Here is a 19714-nt window from a genome sequence, read left to right as displayed (position 1 = left end):
GCCGGGCCGAGGCACAGGTCCTTTTTCCAGACCCCAATCTGGGTCTTTGGGGGGGGCCTCGGTCCCTAAGACTGCGTCCTTCAAACACAACCCCCATCCCAGCATGGCCTCCCCCGAGCCCTGGGTTGGTCCTTCCGGAGCAGCCCAGGATATGGAGCCCCCTCCCGCAGGCCCGAGCGTCCCTCACCACAGGGTCTCACCACCACCACCCCCCACCCTCGCCGCTCATGCCCCCTCTCCATCCCCAGGCACAGAATAACCCGCAGATGCTGAACCCTCTGACCCCCACCCACCCCTTCCCAGTTACTGAACGAGACCCCCACCCGGCTCCAGGCCTGAGTCCTTAATCCTCAAGCGTTCAAACTCCCTCCTCTCAGCCCACCTCAGCCCTGAGTAGTAGTCCTCCAAGATGCTGGAGGCCCCAGGAACCGCCAGATGCTGAGCTTCTGTCCCAGTCTCTGAGCCCCTGTCCCCAGCCCCTGGGCCCCTGTCCCCAGGGCCAGAGCCGCTGACCCCAGGCCCTGGGCCCCCCGGTCCTCACAGAAGCTGAGGTCCCTTCCTCTGCCTTCCCGCAGGTCCTGCCCCACAAAGATGAACTGGACGGCGGCGACGTGCTGGGCTCTGCTCCTGGCGGCCGCCTTCCTCTGCGACAGCGGCGCGGCCAAGGGCGGCCGCGGGGGGGCTCGCGGCAGCGCCCGGGGAGGGCTACGCGGGGGCGCGCGCGGGACCTCGAGGGTGCGCGTGAGGCCCGCGCCCCGGTACGCGGGCTCCTCCCTGCGTGTGGCGGCGGCGGGCGCAGCGGCCGGGGTGGCGGGGGCGGCGGGCCTGGCCGCGGGCTTGGGCTGGAAGGGGGCCGCAGGCCTGGGGGCGCGCGGCCTGGACGACGACGACGACGAGGACGGGACCCCCGGCGGCAACGTGACGGGCCGAGGCGTCTACAGCTACCGCGCGTGGACTTCGGGCGCGGGGCCCACGCAGGGCCCGCGCCTCAGCCTGCTGCTGGGCGGCGCCCTGGGCGCACTGGGGCTGCTGCGGCCCTAGGCCCTAGGCCTCGGGGTCACTTCGGCCCCCAGCCACACCGAAGGCCCCCGAAGCCCACCCCAGAGGCCGCCCCGCGCGCGCCTTCCCTTGGCTGCCCAGTCTCCGAGCCCAGAGGGGCTGCCTGGACAATTCCGGCCAGTCGCGCAGGAGCTGCTGCCTCTCCTACCTGTGGCTGGGAGGCGGCCTCCTGTTCACCCCCTGCCCGAGCCCCTCCCCAGCCTCCCCATCTCCCACCCTACCAAGCACCCGCTGCCCGATGCCCCACGTTCCACTTGGAGGTTAGGGTCCAGGGTCCTCCCCACCAAAAGGCAGGTGTCCAGTCGTTTCTGGACCATCCTGGCCAGCTGTCCATCATCTGCAGAGCCGCCCAAAAGAGAGGTGCCCAGACCAGGCTGTTCAGGCCCTCCGGCTCCCCTGACCTCACCTTGGGCACCTGAGAGGTGTGACAGTGCTGACCACCAGGTGGAGAGGCGGGCTGTCAGGCTGTGCTGGTTCTGCCACCGGCCCTGAGGACCATGGTGGCCTGCCCCACAGAAGCTGCCAGAATGGAACAAAGGACTTGAGGAACCCCGGGGGAAGGAGAGAGAAGAGGTTTCGCTCATGGGCTGTAGCGTGCTGACCTCACGTCCAGAAGAGGCGGTCTATGGATTTCAGAGCCCAGGCATGCCCATCATAGTTCTCTGGATGGTTCCCAGAACACTCCTTTCCCACGAGGGCTGCCCCCAGCCTTGCCCCTGCCCTTGGGCCCAAAGACCCCATCCCCCTCTCTGGGCAGAGGCCCTGGGAGACACACTGCTAGGGGCTCCCTTGGAGCCACTTTGCTCCGACTTGAAACAAGTCACTTAACCCTTCTTGGGACCCGTTTTGAGAAAAAAAATTGTTTCAACTTCAAGCTTTCCGTTTCCTTTGAGCTTTAGGTTCACATCTGGGGTCAGAGCCCTACCCTGTACACAGGGATGGCAACCACCACCCCACTTAAGAGCCCTCCGGGCACAGGCAGGGGTGGTTCTGGCAGGTTTTCTCAGGCAGCAGCATCTCCCAGCGGGCAGCCCCCCTCAGAAGGTGGTGTGAACGAAGGAAGCCGGGGGCTCAAGTCAGACCCCCCAGCCAACATGGCCACGCAGCAGGTCCCTGGAGTAAGGCCAGCAGTAGCCAGGCCCAGCACCCAGCTCATACAGCCAGACGTGACAGCAGCTGGGCTCAACGGAAGAATGCGTGGAGGCCGAGTCCCTCCACCACCACCGTGGGCTGTCTGAACAGCCAAGGATGTCTGAGGACAGGCCAATACCCAGGGGAGCCTCCAAGGGAACGCCAGGCAAGTCCTTACAAGGGTTTCCCTCTGGCTCCCAACACCCGTGCCTAAGGCCGGCCCTCTACCTTGGGGGCAGCCAACAGCCCATTTCCCTCCAGCCACCAGCCTGGTTCTCTGTCCATGAGCTCAGCCCTGGGGCCTCAGCTCTTCACCACGTCCTCTGGCTCTGATGCCCCTTATTCCACAGCAGGTCGACTTCCCAGGCCAGCTCCTCAGGATCTCGCCCTCCTTCGGTGCTCCGCAGGGGCCTCACCCACCACTGGGCTGCATCTCAGAACCTGCCCTCACCCCTTGGACCTCGGGGCCTTTGGATTCAGCTGATGAGCATCAGAGCCGAGCCCAGCCCCTCCCAGGGAGCCCTGCCACCTCTGCTCTCCCACAGCTGGCACGTGGCTCTGGTCAGGGTGAGAGTCTTCAAGCCGTCAGCGGGACCCTGGACGGACTATTCTTCTCCAGAGGGACACTAAGCTGCAAGACGCCTCCGCATCCACACTGCCAGCATTCTCATGGTGCAGCAAGCCCAGATGCTCCTCCGTCCATTCCAGACCAAGCTTGATGCTACCAAAGACCAGCAGGCCGTGGCCAGGCCCTGCACAGGGCCCCAGAGGCAGCGTGCCAGTTCTGCCACTTAACCCGCAGGCGGCAGGAGTGTGAAGTCTCGCACAGGGAGACGCATCCAGGTGGCTCCTTGGGCAAGCTCAGTTCTCCAGGGAGCCCGGGAGCATGGGCCCAGCCTGGCTGCACTCAGCCCCTCTGCCCCCCGGACAACAGCTGTGGCCAGACCAGACCCTCACACACTGCTCAGCACCACAGGGGCTGCGAGCACGCTCTACACGACAGAAACATCACGCTCTTAAGTCGAAAGCTGACCACGCACCAGCCTGACTCCAGGAGGGTGTCTGGCATTTGGCACAGCCACGGGTCTCTGAATACTTCCCATCCTACTGGTCAGGGCTCTGGCCCGCAGAACGGTTACTCTCAGGAGAGGCTGCTAAGTGTACACGGGTGTGAGGAAGCCACACGAATAGCAAGACCTCAAGGGGCCACGGGAAGGGAGTGTCCTGGCGGAGACCACTGGACACAGGTGAGCCTGACCAGGTGCAGCCCCCACACACACCACCTTCCCTTTCTCTGCCCTCCCCGGCACACAGGCTGGACCCCGTCAGGTGCACAGATTACACCAGTGCTGGAGGTGCCTCTGGGACGGTCCCGTCAGCTGAAGGTGCTCTGAGGCCGTGGGAAGCCCTGGGGTCTTCACTGACCACACCAGCGACCCTCCAGCCTGTCCACAGCTGGACCGTGAGCAGATGGCCCCAGGGCACTGAGGAAACAGGTGGTCCCTGGGTGCTGCACGGCTACGTGGCACCTCTCGTCCCTGTTTGTGTGCACATTTAGTAGTGTTGTGAATAAACATCCACTGGCAGCAAGACTCCTCCTTCTTGCAGGACCCGGGACAGTGTGTGGGGAGTCGGACACAAGAGCTGTAGCTACCAACCGGTTCACGTCCCGTTTCTCCTTGGTGAGAGAGGGCTTACCACACAGCCCAGGGTGCTCCTGGTGCACAACGAATGGGCCAACACCACAGACAGGCCTTTTAATTTAAACGTTAAAATTACAGATCATAGCTTCACCTCCTCCTGAGACGACGTCAGCTCTCTTTAAGGGACACTGAGCGTGAGACAGCCTCCCCGCCAGGCCAGGCATGCAGGGCCACTCGGGGACATCGGCCGTCCTGATGTCCACACCCGGGCACAGTCCCCCGTGACCAGGAGCTAGCCAGGCCGTGGAGCAGCGGGAGGGGCTCCGTCCTGGAGTGGAGAGCTGAGTGTACAGTGACCAGCGTGGGGCTTCCGGAAGGGACTCCTGAGCGTCGCACCCCCGGCCGTGAAAATCGGGACATGACATCTCTGGTGCCGAGGGCCAGGTGGGAGTGACCAGTTCAGGGGTCCATCTCGGCAGGGTGGTGGCCCTGAGCCCCTGCCTCGGGGAGGCTCTGCAGGACGTCCCGGTCCAGCATCACGGGGCCCAGCCGCCCACTGCGGAAGGTGTGGAGGAAGTCTCGGGCTGCTGCAGCGTAGTTGGGCTGAACGATATTCACATCACCTGGGGAGACGGGAGGGGCCCGTGAGGGAGGAGCTTCTACCCAAGGCAGGCCCAAGACTCGAACGCACCTCTGCCCGCCACCCCTTGGGGACCCTAAGGTGTCTGTGGAGCTCGGGCACTGGGCATTTTGGTCAGAGGACACAGAGCTGGGGGCGCCTGGAGCAGCAGAGGCTTCAGAGGGCGGGGTGCACACAGGAGCACCCAGCACCGCCCCGGCCTGCATGCAGAGCCCCTTCCTCTCAGAATCTTTGTTCCCAGCAGCCACGTGTCCCCACTGTGTCCTCCCCCGACAGCCGGCCTCATCTCACCTGTGCCAGTCAGCACCTTCACCTTCTGTGTCTTCCCTAGCTTCACAGCCACGTGCTTCAGCACGCTGACGACATCGTCACAGGCCCTGCCCAGGCCGTAGTGCTGCACGTACCTGCACAAAGACTGCCGGTCGGTCAGCCGGAACCAGGGCCGGCCCCTGCGAGATCATGCCTGGCTCCACAAATGACCCCGTGTGGGTATGGGTGTGAGTGACCACAGCTTGGGCATGGGGCGTGAGGCCCCACTGCAGAGTCACCGACATCTGTCCTCCCCCGTGGCCAAGGCCAGCTGCCCTGAGGGTGGCTCCCCCACCAGAGCTCTGGGCTGCAACGGGTGAACCATTGCTGTTCACAGGCGGCGTCCACCCTGTCCCTGAGCAGGCCCGGGGCCTGGGGCCCAAGGTCCACACAGCAGGCCACCAGCAGACACCCTCAGTTTGCTGCTGCGGGTGCACTGGTGCCTCCAGGCAGCCATGCAGGTCAGGACAGCCAGAATCACCTGCACTCTGTCCAATGGCTGGAGAACGGACAGGTCTCTCTGACCGGCATTTTCTGTAGCCCACGGCAGCACGGATTAACTCAGCCCCCACCGCTGCTGAGAACTGCCCGGTGACTCTCAAGGACACCTGTCCCCACAAGACACGGGGTCTAGGCCTGATGGGAAGGGCCAGCACAGGGCCAGCAGCATGGGCCTGGGCACGGCTGAGGCTGAGCGGCTGAAGGAGACAAATGTCATCCACAGACCAGCCCCTCCCTAAATCTCAGGAGCCAGGAGACACCTTGAGCAACACTCCCGCCAGGTGATGCAGCAAGTCAGTTAGTCTCCACTCTGAGCCTCCTGATGGGCAGACAGAGTGGTGGGATCTGCCTCGAGGCCCCACACAGAGGGCGGGCCCAGCCCCCTGGAGGCCAGGGTGCTCAGACTGGCCTCAGGCTACACACCCGGCAAACAGAGACACAGGCCCAGGCCCCGTGTGAGCGTCAGAGCCCCGTCTCAGGGACATCTGAGTCCTGAGGGACGCAGGTCCTACATCAAACTTCCGAGAGCAGCAGCCCTGCAGGTCCGCGTCCCCGCATCCCAAGGACTGTCCCAGGAGGCCACAGGCCCTGAGGACTCCGCTAGCACACACCCGAGAGCTGCACCTGGTGGCGCTCGGCTGCTGCGTCCTCCAGAAACACCACAGAACCTGAGGGGCAAACTGAGCCCCACGAAAACAAAGCCAAAAAACGACATCCGAAATTCCACTTCCACGCAAAACACAGCAACAGGGACTGGATCTACCCCATCTGAAACAGCCAAAAAGGAAGAAACAACCAAAAACACAAAACAACCATTTTCAAGGCACCAGACATCGGGCACGAAGAACATGAATGAGGGGCCTGGGGAGGCCCAGTCAGCGCCTGGAGAGCTCCAGGCCGCGGCGCAGGGAGGGAGCCCGCAGAGCCCGGACAACGCGGACGGGGGAAGCGGCTGGAGGAGCGGCGCTGGGAGACCAGGGCGGCTAAAGGTCACACGAGAGAACCAGAGAAGGCAGAGCTGTCCAGAGAGAGAATTCCGGAAATCTGCAGAGAGCCACCCTCAGATACCCAGCAGAGGAGGGACCATGATAAACAAGGCCAGAGCCCAAGAGAACCGCCCAGCAGGGCAGGGGGAGCAGCCGGCGCTGCTCGGAGTCAGGAACAGAGGGAACCTCATGACCCACGGGGCACTGGGGAGGGGCTGGGGGCCCTGCCTCAGTCAGGGGAACTGCTCCAGACCCACAGGCCTGGAAGGACCAAACCGTTTCCAAACAGCTGTCCCAGAACAAAGGTCAAGGATCTTTACAGGAATATGAAGTTACCCATCACCCAAAAAGGTAAAATTCAAAATGCCTAGCATCCAAGCAAAAATTATCAGGCCTGCACAGCAGAAAAACAGACTAGACTTGTCCTGAGGAGAAAATCAATCAGTGGAAACTGCCCCAGATGTTATAATTACAAGACAAAGACATTAAACCACTCCATGTGGTTACAAAGTTAAGACACAAAAGATATTAAAAAAAGACTCAAACAGAGCTTCCAGAGGGGAACACTACGAAACACACACTGGCAGGGACTAATAGTACACCAGACACTGCAGAAGAGGAGAGGGCCTGAAGGCCAGCATCGCTGAGCAGGGGCAGCGTCCACAGCCGACACGTGGGTGATCTAAGTCCTGAGGAGAGGAGATGGAGGAGACAGAAAAACACAAGAAGAGGTAATAGATGAAAATTATCCAAATTTGATAAAAACTACAAAGCCACAGATCCAAGAACTCAACAAACTATAAGCACAAGAAACATGAAGGAAACCACACCAGGGCCCATCGTCATAAACTGCTGAAAAGTGGGATCAAGAGAAAATCTTAAAAGCAGCTGGAGGAACATTATATACAGAAGAATAAAGACAAACACGACAGCACACAGCTCATCAGAAACAACCCAGGTGAGAAAAGCGGGGAACATCTTTCCAACACTGAACAAAACCGTGAATCCAGGAGTGCACACATGGCAGATACCTTCCAAAAACGAAGGTGAGATCAAGACACCTTCAGACAAACTAATTCCAAAAAATTCGTCATCAGCATTACAATAAATGTTAAAGTAAATGCTCATACAGAGGAAAATATCACCAGACGGAAACCTGGACCTACACAAAAAAAGCAGTAAGAGCGTATCTCGGGTTTATAAAAACATAAAAGTAAGATACAGAACAGCAACAGCCCAAGGGTCAGGTTGAGAAAAATGGAAACACAGTACCATAAGGCACTAAGCTACATGCAACGTGTTATAAAATCCCTTAAAGATCTTCTATAAACCCTAAAGAAACCTCCTCCAAAAGTCATAGATAATAAGCTAACAAAGGGGATAAAGTGGAATCATAAAAAGTATCCAGTTAATCTAAAGAAAAGGCCAAAGAGAGAGAGACAGAGACACAGAGAGGAAGGGAAGAACAAAGAACAGATGGGACAAACAGCAGGATGACAAACGTAACACTAACATGCGGTAATCACATTAAATGTAAACAGTCTAAATACCTAAAATAAAAGACAGAAACCGTCAGATTGGATAAGAAACAAGACTCAACTATATGCAGTCTATAAGAAAACACATTTTAAATATAAAGACACAAAATAAAAGAACAGAAGTAAAAAGTAAAGAAAAAGAGAAAAAGATATACCATGTTAAGTCCAAGCACAAAAAAGCTGGGGTGGCTATAAAAATACCAGACAAGGCATACGTCAGAGCAAATCATTCTGAAGGATAAAGGCCATTTCAAGCAATAAGGGCATCAAGGGGACATAATCTCCGGAGTGTTTCCACAGCCAACAATAAAGCTTCAGTACATGAAGCAAAAACTGACAGAACTGCAAGGAAAAACACAAGCCACAGTTAGAGCTGGAGACTTCAATACCCTTCCCTCAATAATTGATGGTAAAAGTAGAAAGAAAGCCAGCAAGGTAGAAATACGGAAATAACAAAGACCGAACAGTAATCAATGAAATACGAAACAGAAAGACAACAGAGAAGGTCAATGAAAAGCTATGACGAAATGACCAAAAGCCGGTTCTTAGGGGAAAATCAATCAAGTTGATAAACCAGACTGATGTCCTCAGTGCAATCAAGGACATCTATCAGGGCCGGCCCCTTAACTTAGCGGTTAAGTGTGTGCGCTCCGCTGCTGGCGGCCCCGGTTCGGACCCCTGTGCACACTGACGCACCGCTTCTCTGGCCATGCTGAGGCCGCGTCCCACATACAGCAACTAGAAGGATGTGCAGCTATGACACACAACTACCTACTGGGGCTTTGGGGGAAATAAATAAATAAATAAATAAAATTATTTAAAAAATAAAAAAAGGACATCTATGAAACACCCACAGCTCACGTCACACTCATTGGTAAGAACAAACAAACCGCATGTGTGTACAGGAAGGTACTGCTCGCCAGTGACAGGGATGACTGGTGATACACGTGACAACACAGAGGCGTCTGAACACCATCAAGCAGAGTGAACGAAGCAGACAACAGGGGACACACTGCACGACTGCATCCACAGAAGTTCCCGAAAATGACAGAAAGCAGATGGTTACAGGGCTGCAGGGTGGGGGCAGGAAGGAGTAGAAAAGAGGGATTACAAAGCAGCACCAGAAATTTGGGGGTTTTCTTGACTGCGTAACAGTTTCACAGATGCAGCCATGTGTCAAAACCGTCCACTGTATCTGACGCCACCATAGAGAAGGTGCTGTTCGTCTGTATTACCCTCATGATGCTGCCTGCTCTTAATCACACCTGGCTAGGACAAGAGAGAGGAAGGGCCCGCCTGCCCCACATCCTGCACTCACCCGAAGAGCTGGTGCCGGTTCAGGGTGTAGAGAAGGTAGTCGGCCAGGGTCTCCTCCCCGACCAGGTGGTCCAACACGGTTCCTGGAGACAGGAGGCCCAGTGTGAGCACTGCCAGACAGCCCGGCACCTGCGCTCGAGTGCACCTGTCTCGGTCTCAGCCAGAGGTGCTGTTGAGGAGCAGGCCACACGGTGGCCGCCTGACCTGACCCCTCTGCCCTGTCCATAAAATGGGAGAAGAGAGGCACTCTCTCCAAGGACAACTGTGAAGGTCAGTGCTGTCAGAGGGTGCCTGGCACACGTCAGCTGTCTGCTGAGACTGCACAACGCTGCTTGAGACACCCTCTCCCGACAGCTGTGGGGGTGTCTGCAGCAGCCAGGCTAAGGCAGGCACAGCCCACCCAGGTGGGGGCCCTGCGCCAAGGCAGCGGGTGTGGCCCTAAGGGCGGCCCCGGCTCACCACACAGGGCCAGCTTTAGGCCCGTCTCCACGCTTTCAATCCGAGGCGCCAGCACCCCAGGAGTGTCCAGCAGGAACATCAGGGGCCGCTCACACACCTGCAGGTACAGAAGGTGGTTGGGCCGGGCTCTCAGGAAGCCCTGAGCAGCCCCTCCCACCAGGCCTTCCGCTGGGTGCCCCCTTGAGCCTCGTGTTGGGTTCCTGAGGCTCCGAGGAACCTGCCCGAGGAATCTGCCCCCATGGGTGTCATCATTTTCATCAAGTTATCAGTTTCCCCACAGGATTTGATTCCCATTTAACTGGGAGAATAAATAAAAGCAACAGGCCCAAACAGCCCGTCTCTTCTCCACCTACGGAGACAAGTGAACATGTACAGAAGCTGGACAGTGGCTGACAGGACAGGCTCAGCTCAGCTCAGCCCCAACCACCATGTGGCCTTGGGCAGGGGATGTAACTTCGCCGCACCTCAGTTTCCTCATCTCTAAAACAAGGATAATAAGCATGCCCTCCTGAAAGGTTTGGTGTCAGGGCTGGTGCAGTGCCCAGCCCGTGGCCAGCACTCAGTGGGAATGGAGAGCGGAGGGAAGGGACAGCATGGACAGAGGGGGTCACCTCACAAGCCCTCAGGAAGTGCCGGGCGTCCATGTGTGAGGCTCTGGGCCCGGCAACCAAGGCCGCCTACCTGAATTCTGGACATCACAGCTCTAGTGATCCCAGGCTCGCCGCCCACCCTGGTGGCTTTTCCTGCAAGATAGAAAGGGGCTGTCCGATGTACATTAAACACACAAGGCCTGGCATATAAGCCTCAGAATTAGCAATGAAACACAGGGAAACCTACGAAGGCCCAAATGAGCCTGCATTCAGTGTTCAGCCCCAAACCAGCTCACAGCAGGCACTCTTTCCACGCCAGGCACCAGAACTCGCCTCCCCCGTGCCTGGAAAGGTGCTCCAAGAACTGCTGAGGGGCCACGACGGTCAGACCAGAGCTGCTGTTTTCAGCACAGCCACCCTCCTCCCTCCTAGACATGACCCTATGCCCCCGAGGCCCAGTCCACACCCTGCAGAGTCTGCTGAGCTCCTGACCGACCTGCCAGCCTGTGCTCTGAACACTGGCTGCTCTGGAACCCAGCCCAGGGTGTGTCCCAAGCAGACTCTGCCCCTGCCGAATCAACTCGAGAGGAAAGGGGCACATGTGTCCACTGGTGGATGGACAGACGAGAAATGTGGTCCATCCATACAATGGAATATTACTCAGCCTTAAAAGGCAAAGGCACTCTGACACAGGCTACAACATGGATGAATCTGGAGGACACGATGCTCAGTGAAATAAGCCTACACAGAAGGACAAATGTTGTGATTCCACTCATACGAGGTACCAGATCGTCACAGATCCAGAGACAGAAGGCAGATCTGAGGTTCCAAGGGGGAGGAGGAGTCAGCAGTTATGTTGACAGAGTTTCAGTTTGAGATGATGGAAAAGTCTGGAAATAGATAGCATGATAGTTGCACAACACTGAATGTACTTAATGTCAATGATTTTTTTTTCTAGTTTTTTTTTTTTTTTTTCGGTGAGGAAGATCAGCCCTGAGCTAACATGTGCCAATCCTCCTCTTTTTTTGCTGAGAAAGACTGGCCCTGGGCTAACATCCGTGCCCATCTTCCTCCACTTTATATGGGACGCCGCCACAGCATGGCTTGCCCAGCGGTGCGTCGGTGCTCGCCCGGGATCCGAACCAGCGAACCCCGGGCCACCGCAGCAGAGCGCTCGAAATTTAACCGCTTGTGCCACCAGGCCGGCCCCTCAATGATTTTTTTTAAAGCCACAATTAAAGAGAAATAAACTTAAAAAAAATAGATGACTGTAACAACTCTCCAATGAGCACCAAAACCACCACCTGCGAAGTGACGGTTCCGCATGGTCTACAGTCTTCGGTCTGTGCACTGGGACAGGTGTGTCCACAGACAACTCACGTGATGTAGAAAAGGAAGCTAACAGCCTTCAAACACTCAAGAGGAGAGAGTGAAGGCACAGCAAGTGAGCACTGCAGGCGCTTGTGACTCGAAGTCAGAGAATAGCCTGAACCCGGGAGACAGGCCACAGGGCTCCCAGCGCGACTCCCACGCAGGTGTGCAAAGCCTTTCGGTGACCCTGCTCGACGAGAACAAGTACGCACTCTCTCCCAGGTCACGACGTGAGGGACACCTGGGTCAGACGTCGGCCTCCAGCCTGACACCAGACCCTATCTACTGCACAAAGTTTTGCATACAACCGATCAAAGCGGCTTAAATACATGAAAAGACAACTCATCAAAGTTTAGTAAAATCATCCACGTATTAAACATCTTAAATATTTAATATTTAAGAGAGAACAAATTAAGTATAAAATGCGTAACAGGATGACTCTGTCTCACCATTCAACTGAACATGAGGCCACTAATTGGGTCCTTCTGGTGGGAAGAGACAACCCCGAGGAGCTGTGAGGCCGTGGGGGCTTTGTCTCAGAACATTAAGCGGGGCTGCTTGCCAGGAAAGATGGAGGCGTCCCACCCCAGCGTGCATGCCCGCGGTACCTTTCCTGAGGTGCTGTCTCCGCAGGGAATTGATGAGTGAGGACTTGCCCACGTTGGGGACCCCGATCACCATGATGCAGTACTCTAGATTCTGCAGAGGCAGAAGAGCAGCAAGTCAGGGCCCCACCGGGACCCCCACCCAGCCCACACAATGCGGCCCACGAGCCCAGGCCAGCTTAGGGGAAGGAAGGTCAGTGCAGAGGCCCTGCCCACCTCAACAGGGCCACCCCGTCCTTCCTGCTGGGCAAATGAGAGGACAGAGGGTGGCTCCTCTGGCTAGGGCAGCACCCCCTCCTCCTCTGCGCCTGCAGCGGTGCACAGAGACGTGAGAGGCCCTGTCTGTGCCGAGGTCCCAGGAGTTCTGGGGCTCAGCCACTGCTCAGCAGGTGAGGTATGGGCTCCTCAGCAGGAGGGACTGTCCCTCGGCCAACTCTAGGCCTCCCAACCAACCTCTCCTCGGTGATAGCGGTAGCTGCTCCCGACCAGTTCCGTGACCCTCGGGATGATCTGCAACAAACCAACCACACATAGGCACTTTCACATGCAAACCTGGCTTCCTCCCCAGCTCCTGGAGGTGGTACAGGCTAGTCTCCAGCACCGGGAAACTAGGATTCTGCCCTCATCACGGATTTAGACTGCACTGTGGTGGGGGGTGGGTCACCTGTGCACCGCCCTGTCACTCCACCAAAATGAGGACAGTCCCCCGGGGGGTTGACAGCTGTGACAGCAAACACCCTCCAACAAAGACACACGTCAGCCAATGAAATTCCCCAAATACAACTAGGAAAAATAAGGCACTAGACTGTCCAAAGGCTTCTCCTATTTAACAGCCTGGAATGGATTTTACGGCCCGATCTGGTGCTCTGTCAAACCCACCAAAGGCTGCCCAGGGTCAATCCTGCTCTCGGCAGCAGGAGACAAGTGCCCCCCAGAAACCCCCACAAATCCATGGATCATCTCCAAAACTCTGCTTCTTGTGAAAGCACGAAATAAGCGACAGTCTCTCTCGAACGTATTTAAGCAGAAGCATCAGAGTACAAAACAGAAACAGGCCTACCTGCTTGACATTTTCATCTTTTAGACAGTTGGTAAAAACGACATTTTTTAGCCCTTCTCCTTCTAAGTGTCGTATAATTTTCTGAAAGAGACAAGACATTTCCATTTTAAATACCAAATGAAAATATGGGTGGTGTGATTCACTAAAATCTGAGGATCTGAGACTGAAGGCTCCCGTCTGCCAGGTGTGACCAGAATTTACTGGTCTTCACATTAAGTGAAAGCACGTGACTCATGTTTTTTAAAACCAGTATTGTATTGTTTGACCAGCTAAATATGATCAACACTTAAATGAACAAAAATGTCATGCATTAATTCAGTTGTTTCAGTTACTTATTTTGGTTATTTTTTATGACGATGCAGATTAAGATACAGACCACAAAAAGATATATTTGAAGCCACACTTTGAAGTGTATAAATTTGCACAGGATGTCCCCACTGCACAGAGGCAGACAAGGGGGGACCCTCACGGGGGCATCCCCTCCCCTCTCTTCTCCAAAACCTCGGCCGCAGCAGCAGCACCTCAGAGAAGGAGCAAACACTCCAGCTGCCTCCCAACCAGGTGAGACACTCCTGTCCCTGTATCGGGTCACCAAATGTGCCCACCACACAACAGAAATCTGCATTTAAGGGCAAAAGCGCTCATAAGACTTAAGTCTCAACTAATAAAATCAACTGAAAGCTTGTGATGATAAATACTACGACGGCAAATGCAGTGAAAACCGGGAACATCTTGTTCTCCGAGGACTGAACCGCCTCCTTCCCACAGCAGGAGGGATTAAATGATGGGCTGTGAGCGCACGGAGGGGCGGGCGTCAGGCGAGAAGCCTTCTTTGTTCATTGGGATCTCAATGAACAAACAATCTCAAGGCTTTAGTGTCTGCTGTTTCCCCAGAAACCTGTGGTGAAGGCTTGTGGTTGGGGTTTAAGTTAACTCAAAGGTACCACAGTCAACTAGGAAACCTGAAACACGTCCTCGCTGCTGCAACAGAAGGAAAAGTTCTCACCACAAACATCTTGAACAAAACTGGCTGGTGTTCAAGATTCTGACGCCTACTCTGCGAAGGATCTGACAGCAGAGCAAGAAAAGCAGAGATGAACATTTCCAAAATCCTCACATTCCTTTTACCTCTGGGAACGTGGGAATATCCTGCACTTGGTCACTGATGTCCCCTGAGCCCGCCTGGCTTTGGAGAACTCCGCTAGCTCCTTTGGGCCTCCCCAACACTTCCAGCTTCCAGATCACATGGTGTGCAGAGGGCAGCCCACAGGACAGGTGGGGTCTGGGAGGCCGTGGAACTGGCCAGTGTGGAGAGTTGGCAGCAAATGCGGCCATCACAGGAGACCTCCAGGCCAGCGCTGTCCAGGCCTGAGGCCAGCAGCCTCACGAGGCTACTGAAGATTAAACTAATTAAAGTGAAAGGCAGTTCTGCAGCAGCAGAAGCCACATTTCAAGTGCCCACAGCCACGTGGGGCCCTTTGCTCTGGCAGCACCTCCCGGCCCACTCCCATGGGAGTGTACATTTGGATCACGTGGATCATACGTGCAGGTACAAGGGAAGCACCGTTGTGAGAAACTGCTGGGACCCCTCTGCAAACACAGGGTTGTGCGCTAAGGCAAGCCTGCCTGGACACTGACACTGAGTGTTTGCACCAGCGAGTCTTAGTGGACACCAGCGACCCTGGTGCTGGGGTGTCTGCAGACGGGCCCTCACCTGCTGCTCCTCCAGATCCGCCAAGTCCATCTTGTTAAGGACGAGTAAGTGAGGCTTAAGCCCAAGGGTTTCCTGAAACAGAGGGTTGCGGCCTGAAAGTGGGATGTGGTGGAATTAAGGGAAAATTCCTTCAGAGCTTTCCCAGCAGGGCATTTACTTTGCCTCATCTCCATATGTAGATCAGCACCATGGCCAGGTCTTCACGCAGGGAGGAGGAAGCCCAGTCTCAGAGCAAGCGCCCACCACCAGCCCCACCTCAACGCTAAGAAACCGACCCCCAGTGCCACCCGCCCGGTGTGGAAGGCGGTGGGGAAGGTGTGTGCCTCTCCTCACTGCCCCAGGGCCACTGCAGGCCGGACGCTGCCTCCTGCAGACCAGAAGTGGACAGGCAGGGCGGTGGCTCTCACGGGGCTTCTCAAACAGGAACAGTGCTGGCAAATAAAACACAAAGCTCAGAGGAAGGTTTTATACCCAGATCGTTGTTTAGTTGCCAAGGTTCCTGAGTTCAAAATGAATGATTTGATTGCTCAAAAAAAAGTGCCTCCCTTAAAGTCTTAACCAGCATATCTCAAACCAGCACTGCCACCTCTGGAGACGGAGAGGAGACCCTCAGCAGGGGACCCTTAGGGCTCACTGTAGCGTCCCACCTCCTGTGACACACACTAACACACAGGAGGGGAGTCCTCTGTCTTTATCTTCTGAGCACTCAGCCCCTTCCTGGTGCTTGATCTCCTGTCAAGTCCAGCTCTGAAATTCCCCAGGCCTCTGGCATGCCCTGGGTCCAGGCACCAGTTAAGCTGCTGTGTCCTCACCCACACAACAAAGGGACTTTCCATAAATCACACTCCTCCCTCAAAGGTTAACAGATCAAGTGCTAATTCAGAACACCAAAAGCCTCCAGACTCCCTCACAGGGTGGCGACCCTGCCATGCCCTAGATAAGAAGTCCAGAGAGCAAGAGGAGATGTCCTCTGTACATTCAACAACACAGTACACTGAGCAATAACTACAGGTTTTATTAGTTTAATAATCAGACATGTAATTGCCAGTAAACACTTTGACCACCATGAGATATCATATGAACTGATATATTTAGCCTACAGCAAAGAACTACGATACTTTACTGCAGAAGTTCCAACAAGCCTTTGAAATCGTGAAAATGGCCCCTCATCCTCCATCCTAGAGATAGTAACCACTCTCAAACCACACCTTCATCATATACAGAGAATCTAAACGTAGCTCAAGTCAACAAAAACAGGGTCTGAAGAGTACACTTGCTAATGAGCAAGATCATCACATCTTGCTGATTCACACCTCAAGCACAGAAGGAGGCCCAGTGGGCAGGAACATTTAAATCAAGGTTTCCTATCCCACCTAGAAATCCCTACTGCTGGACTGGGTTTGAAGGCTTGCGCATGCCAGGTAGAGGTCTGAGACAAACTATACTACCTACATATCAATGGGGAGCTTCAAAAAACACAAGGCCTGAACCACATACAGAAATCCTGATTCACTGGTCTGGAAAGGAGCCCAGGCACCGGTATTTTTAAAAGCCTCCTGATGAATTCTAATGTGTAACGAGGGTTAAGAGCCACTGCTTTAAATGCCAACTACGACAGGTGAAGCTGCTGGCCACTGCTGTGGCTGACTGGACCAGAGCAGGGACCACACAGAGGTGAATGGAAACAAGGTAACAAGCCAGGAATGCTTCTTGCTCCTTGAGCTCTCGCTGATTCAGGAAGAAAGGCCTCCCCTGCACCACTACAATTCTGCATCCAATTCCAATAGGCTGGGTGTCCTACAATTCAACTCAATTCTGACAGTCTACCTGGAGATCGCGTCAGATCCCACAAGTTAAGGGCTCAGTCCTACAAGACTGCCTCTGCCCCACTTCAGACACCAATCCCAGGTCCAGGTGATCTCCTGTGTGTCAGACCAACTGGCTACAAATTTCAGGTTCCCATGACCCTCCTCGGATTCAATTAATTTGCTAGAGCAGCTCACAAAAATCAGAGAAACACGTTACTTACTAGATCACCAGTTTATTGTAAAAGGATGGAACTCAGGAGCAGCCAGATGGAAGAGCATGTACGGCGAGATTGTGGGAGAGGGCATGGGACTTCTGCACCCTCTCCAGGTGCACCCCAATCTCCACGTGTGGAATCTCCATGTGTTCACCAACCCAGAAGCTCGCCCAACCCCCTCGTTTTGGGTTTTTATGGAGGCTTCATGACAGGGGCATGATTGATTAAATCATGGCCACTACTCATCAATTCAATCTCCAGCCCCCTCCCCTCCCAGAGGTCGGGGGGTGGGACTGAAAGTTCCAACCCTCCAAGATCAGGGCTGGTTCCCCTGGCAGCCAGCCCCACCGAAGTGACCTGGGGGCTTCCCAAAACTCACCTCATTAACATAACAAAAGATATCTTTTTAGCTCCCATCTCAGGAAATTCCAAGGGTTTTAGGAGCTCTGTGCCAGCAATGGGGACAAAAACCAAACACATATTTCTTATTATAAATCACAGTGTCACAATCACCAAAGGATATCCGGGCATCATGCACCTCGATGATACAGTCCACCAGCTTTAGGCTGCTCTGCATCTTCTTCAGCCCTGAAAACAGAAAAAGGACAGCTAAGGGATGGGGCGCACGCCCTTTCAAGAGTGGTGAGAGATTTAAGTTGAACTGTCCAGAATGACACACCACCACAAACAACCTAAAGGAAAACATCTGCGTGAGGCGCTCTAAGCAGCGATAACTGACCACCACTCGCTGGGCGCCTCCTGCAAGCGCAACACGAGGGGCTCAGGAGAGGGACAGCCACAGGTCGAGGAGTGGAGACAGGGCCCGTCTCCACTCCTCGTGAGGCCGGGGCGACTGCCGTGGAGTGTGTAACTCACGGGTCGTGGTCTCGGCTGTAAAAGAGAAAAAGCGACTACGGGGCTCGTGGGCCCTCAGTGCGAGTGGAGGCGACGACGCTGCGGGTCCCAGACTCGCTCCCGGGGCACCTAGTTAGCCCCGGCAACGAGCTCCTCCCCCGCCGCGCTCCCGCTCAGGGGCAGCGACCCGCCCGGCTAGGCCGCCGTCCACGAGCCCTCTGCAGCCCGCCCTGCGCTCCCGCCCGCGGGCGCCGCGTCCCCGTCCCCGTCCGTCCCCGTCCCCGTCCCCGTCCGTCCCCGCCCGCGGGTGCCGCGTCCCGGTCCCCGTCCTGTCCCCGCCTCCGTCTATCCCCGCCCCGCCAGAGGGCGCCGCGTCCCCGTCCCCGTCCTGTCCCCGCCTCCGTCCATCCCCGCCCCGCCAGAGGGCGCCGCGTCCCCGCCCCTACCCGCGGGCGCGGCGTCCCCGTCCCGTCCCCGCCTCCGTCCGTCCCCGCCCGCGGGCGCCGCGTCGCGGGAGCCAGGGCGTCCCGGGCGAGCGGTGGGGCCGGCCCGGCGCGTCTTCCCGGGGCGCACCCCGACAGCGGGATTCACGCGGGAGAGACACGCCCCCGGTGTGACGGCGCGGACGCCGGCCCGGGCCGCCGTTCAACCCCCCGGCACCGTCAGGACCGCATGGGCTCCACCACAGCCGCGCGAACGGGCCGCGGGGACGAGGGGCCGCCCCGCGGGACTCACCCCTGGCCATGTGGCCCGGGAACCAGCGCGCCACGTCGCGGCCGCCCAGGGGGAAGGTCTCCCGCCAAGCGGCCCGGGCGGCGTCGCACAGGGCGCGCGGGCTCAGCCTCATGGCGCCGCGTCCCGAGCGCAGCTGTGCGCGGGGGAACGCTCAAGCGACAGACTGCTCCGCCGGGCCCGTGACGCAGCCTAGAGGTTCCGGCTCTCCGAGGTTCCGCTGGCTGCCCGCGCGTGCGCACAACGCTGCCTCGGGCGGCCACGGAGCCCAGGGGGCGGAGCGGGGCGCCGGGTGGGCGGGGCTACAACTCTAAGGGCCGACCCGGGACATGCGCAGTCCGGGCAGTTCTCAGGGTTCCTGAGTTTAGGGCATTTTTTTAAGGAATTCGTAGATACATTAACATTCATTAGATAAAAAAAATCCTAGTTCTTCCTTAAGCGTATCCTGAGTATAACTGTACCAAACTTTAGCAGTCCCCTGTCAGTGTTTGGTCCCTTTTTACAAGCTTGGTTAAAATTTTCAAATATTTCAATTTACCTTACAAACGTAATATCTTTCTATTCTTTTTCAAGTTCTCCAGGTTTCAATGTAACACACAAACTGTGCAAACTGTTACACTGTAAACAGTGACTGCAGTTCTGCTAAGTTAAACCGTTACTACAATGAGTCTGCCCCATCCTGTATGTAAACGTCGTCCCATTTCACCTTTACACAGGACCCTAAGTGACTGCTCATCCTGTGACGAGAGCATTACTCTAATGGAATTTCTGAAACCAGCTCCTAAACTTCCAAGCAGGCTCAGACTGTCAGCACAGAACTATCATGACTGCCGTCTTCCTGGTCTAGACCTCCCGATCCTCAGTGCTAAACGGTCCTGGGGTTGAGGGACGGTTGCCCACGGGAGACCAGCCCGCCCGCTGAGTGACACTATCCGAGCCTCCTACCAGTCAGACACCAGTGAGGCCCCAGCCCCTCCCTGCGGAGCCACCTCCCACCCAGAGGGCAGCCTGGGTCTCTCGCCTTTGTCTCTGGATACAGAGATGTCACCTTGGATGTCAACAATACAGCCCTTTGTGCCTCATGGAAGCTGCACTCTCCTAGTTCTAGGACCATAAACTAGAATAAAACCCTGCTGAACTCTGGATTTCTCTCACATATGTCTGACTTGCAGGTGTCCCAA

At 56.2% G+C, this 19714-nt stretch overlaps 2 protein-coding genes across 3 annotated transcripts; one reads left to right on the top strand and one right to left on the bottom strand.

Annotated features, from left to right (window-relative positions):
* Window positions 1-583: 583 nt before the first annotated feature.
* On the top strand, window positions 584-1382 carry SPRN (shadow of prion protein). Its single transcript, XM_014794054.2, has one exon. It carries the CDS (start codon window positions 592-594, stop codon window positions 1039-1041), a length of 450 nt encoding a protein of 149 aa, XP_014649540.1. The 5' UTR covers window positions 584-591; the 3' UTR covers window positions 1042-1382.
* Window positions 1383-3932: 2550 nt separating this feature from the next.
* On the bottom strand, window positions 3933-18732 carry MTG1 (mitochondrial ribosome associated GTPase 1). 2 transcript variants are annotated; one of them, XM_087432914.1, is made up of 11 exons: window positions 18537-18732; window positions 17470-17534; window positions 14924-15028; window positions 13210-13290; window positions 12603-12659; window positions 12153-12243; window positions 10265-10344; window positions 9584-9680; window positions 9126-9207; window positions 4765-4877; window positions 3933-4456 (listed from the first exon to the last, which is right to left on the bottom strand). In XM_087432914.1, the coding sequence occupies exons 1-11, from the start codon at window positions 18646-18648 to the stop codon at window positions 4293-4295; spliced, it is 1047 nt and encodes a 348-aa protein (XP_087289040.1). In that variant the 5' UTR covers window positions 18649-18732; the 3' UTR covers window positions 3933-4292. The 2 variants fall into 2 exon arrangements, with proteins under 2 accessions (XP_087289040.1, XP_004438965.2); XM_004438908.3 differs by having other exon boundaries at window positions 10265-10326; window positions 18537-18730.
* Between the last annotated feature and the right edge of the window lie 982 nt (window positions 18733-19714).

The sequence above is a fragment of the Ceratotherium simum genome, chromosome 6 (genome assembly GCF_057802395.1).
Source record: "Ceratotherium simum simum isolate JZ-2026a chromosome 6, ASM5780239v1, whole genome shotgun sequence".
NCBI classification, from domain to species: domain Eukaryota; kingdom Metazoa; phylum Chordata; class Mammalia; order Perissodactyla; family Rhinocerotidae; genus Ceratotherium; species Ceratotherium simum.
The sequence above is the reverse complement of the archived record's forward strand: the minus strand, read 5'-3'. Positions and strand labels throughout refer to the sequence as shown.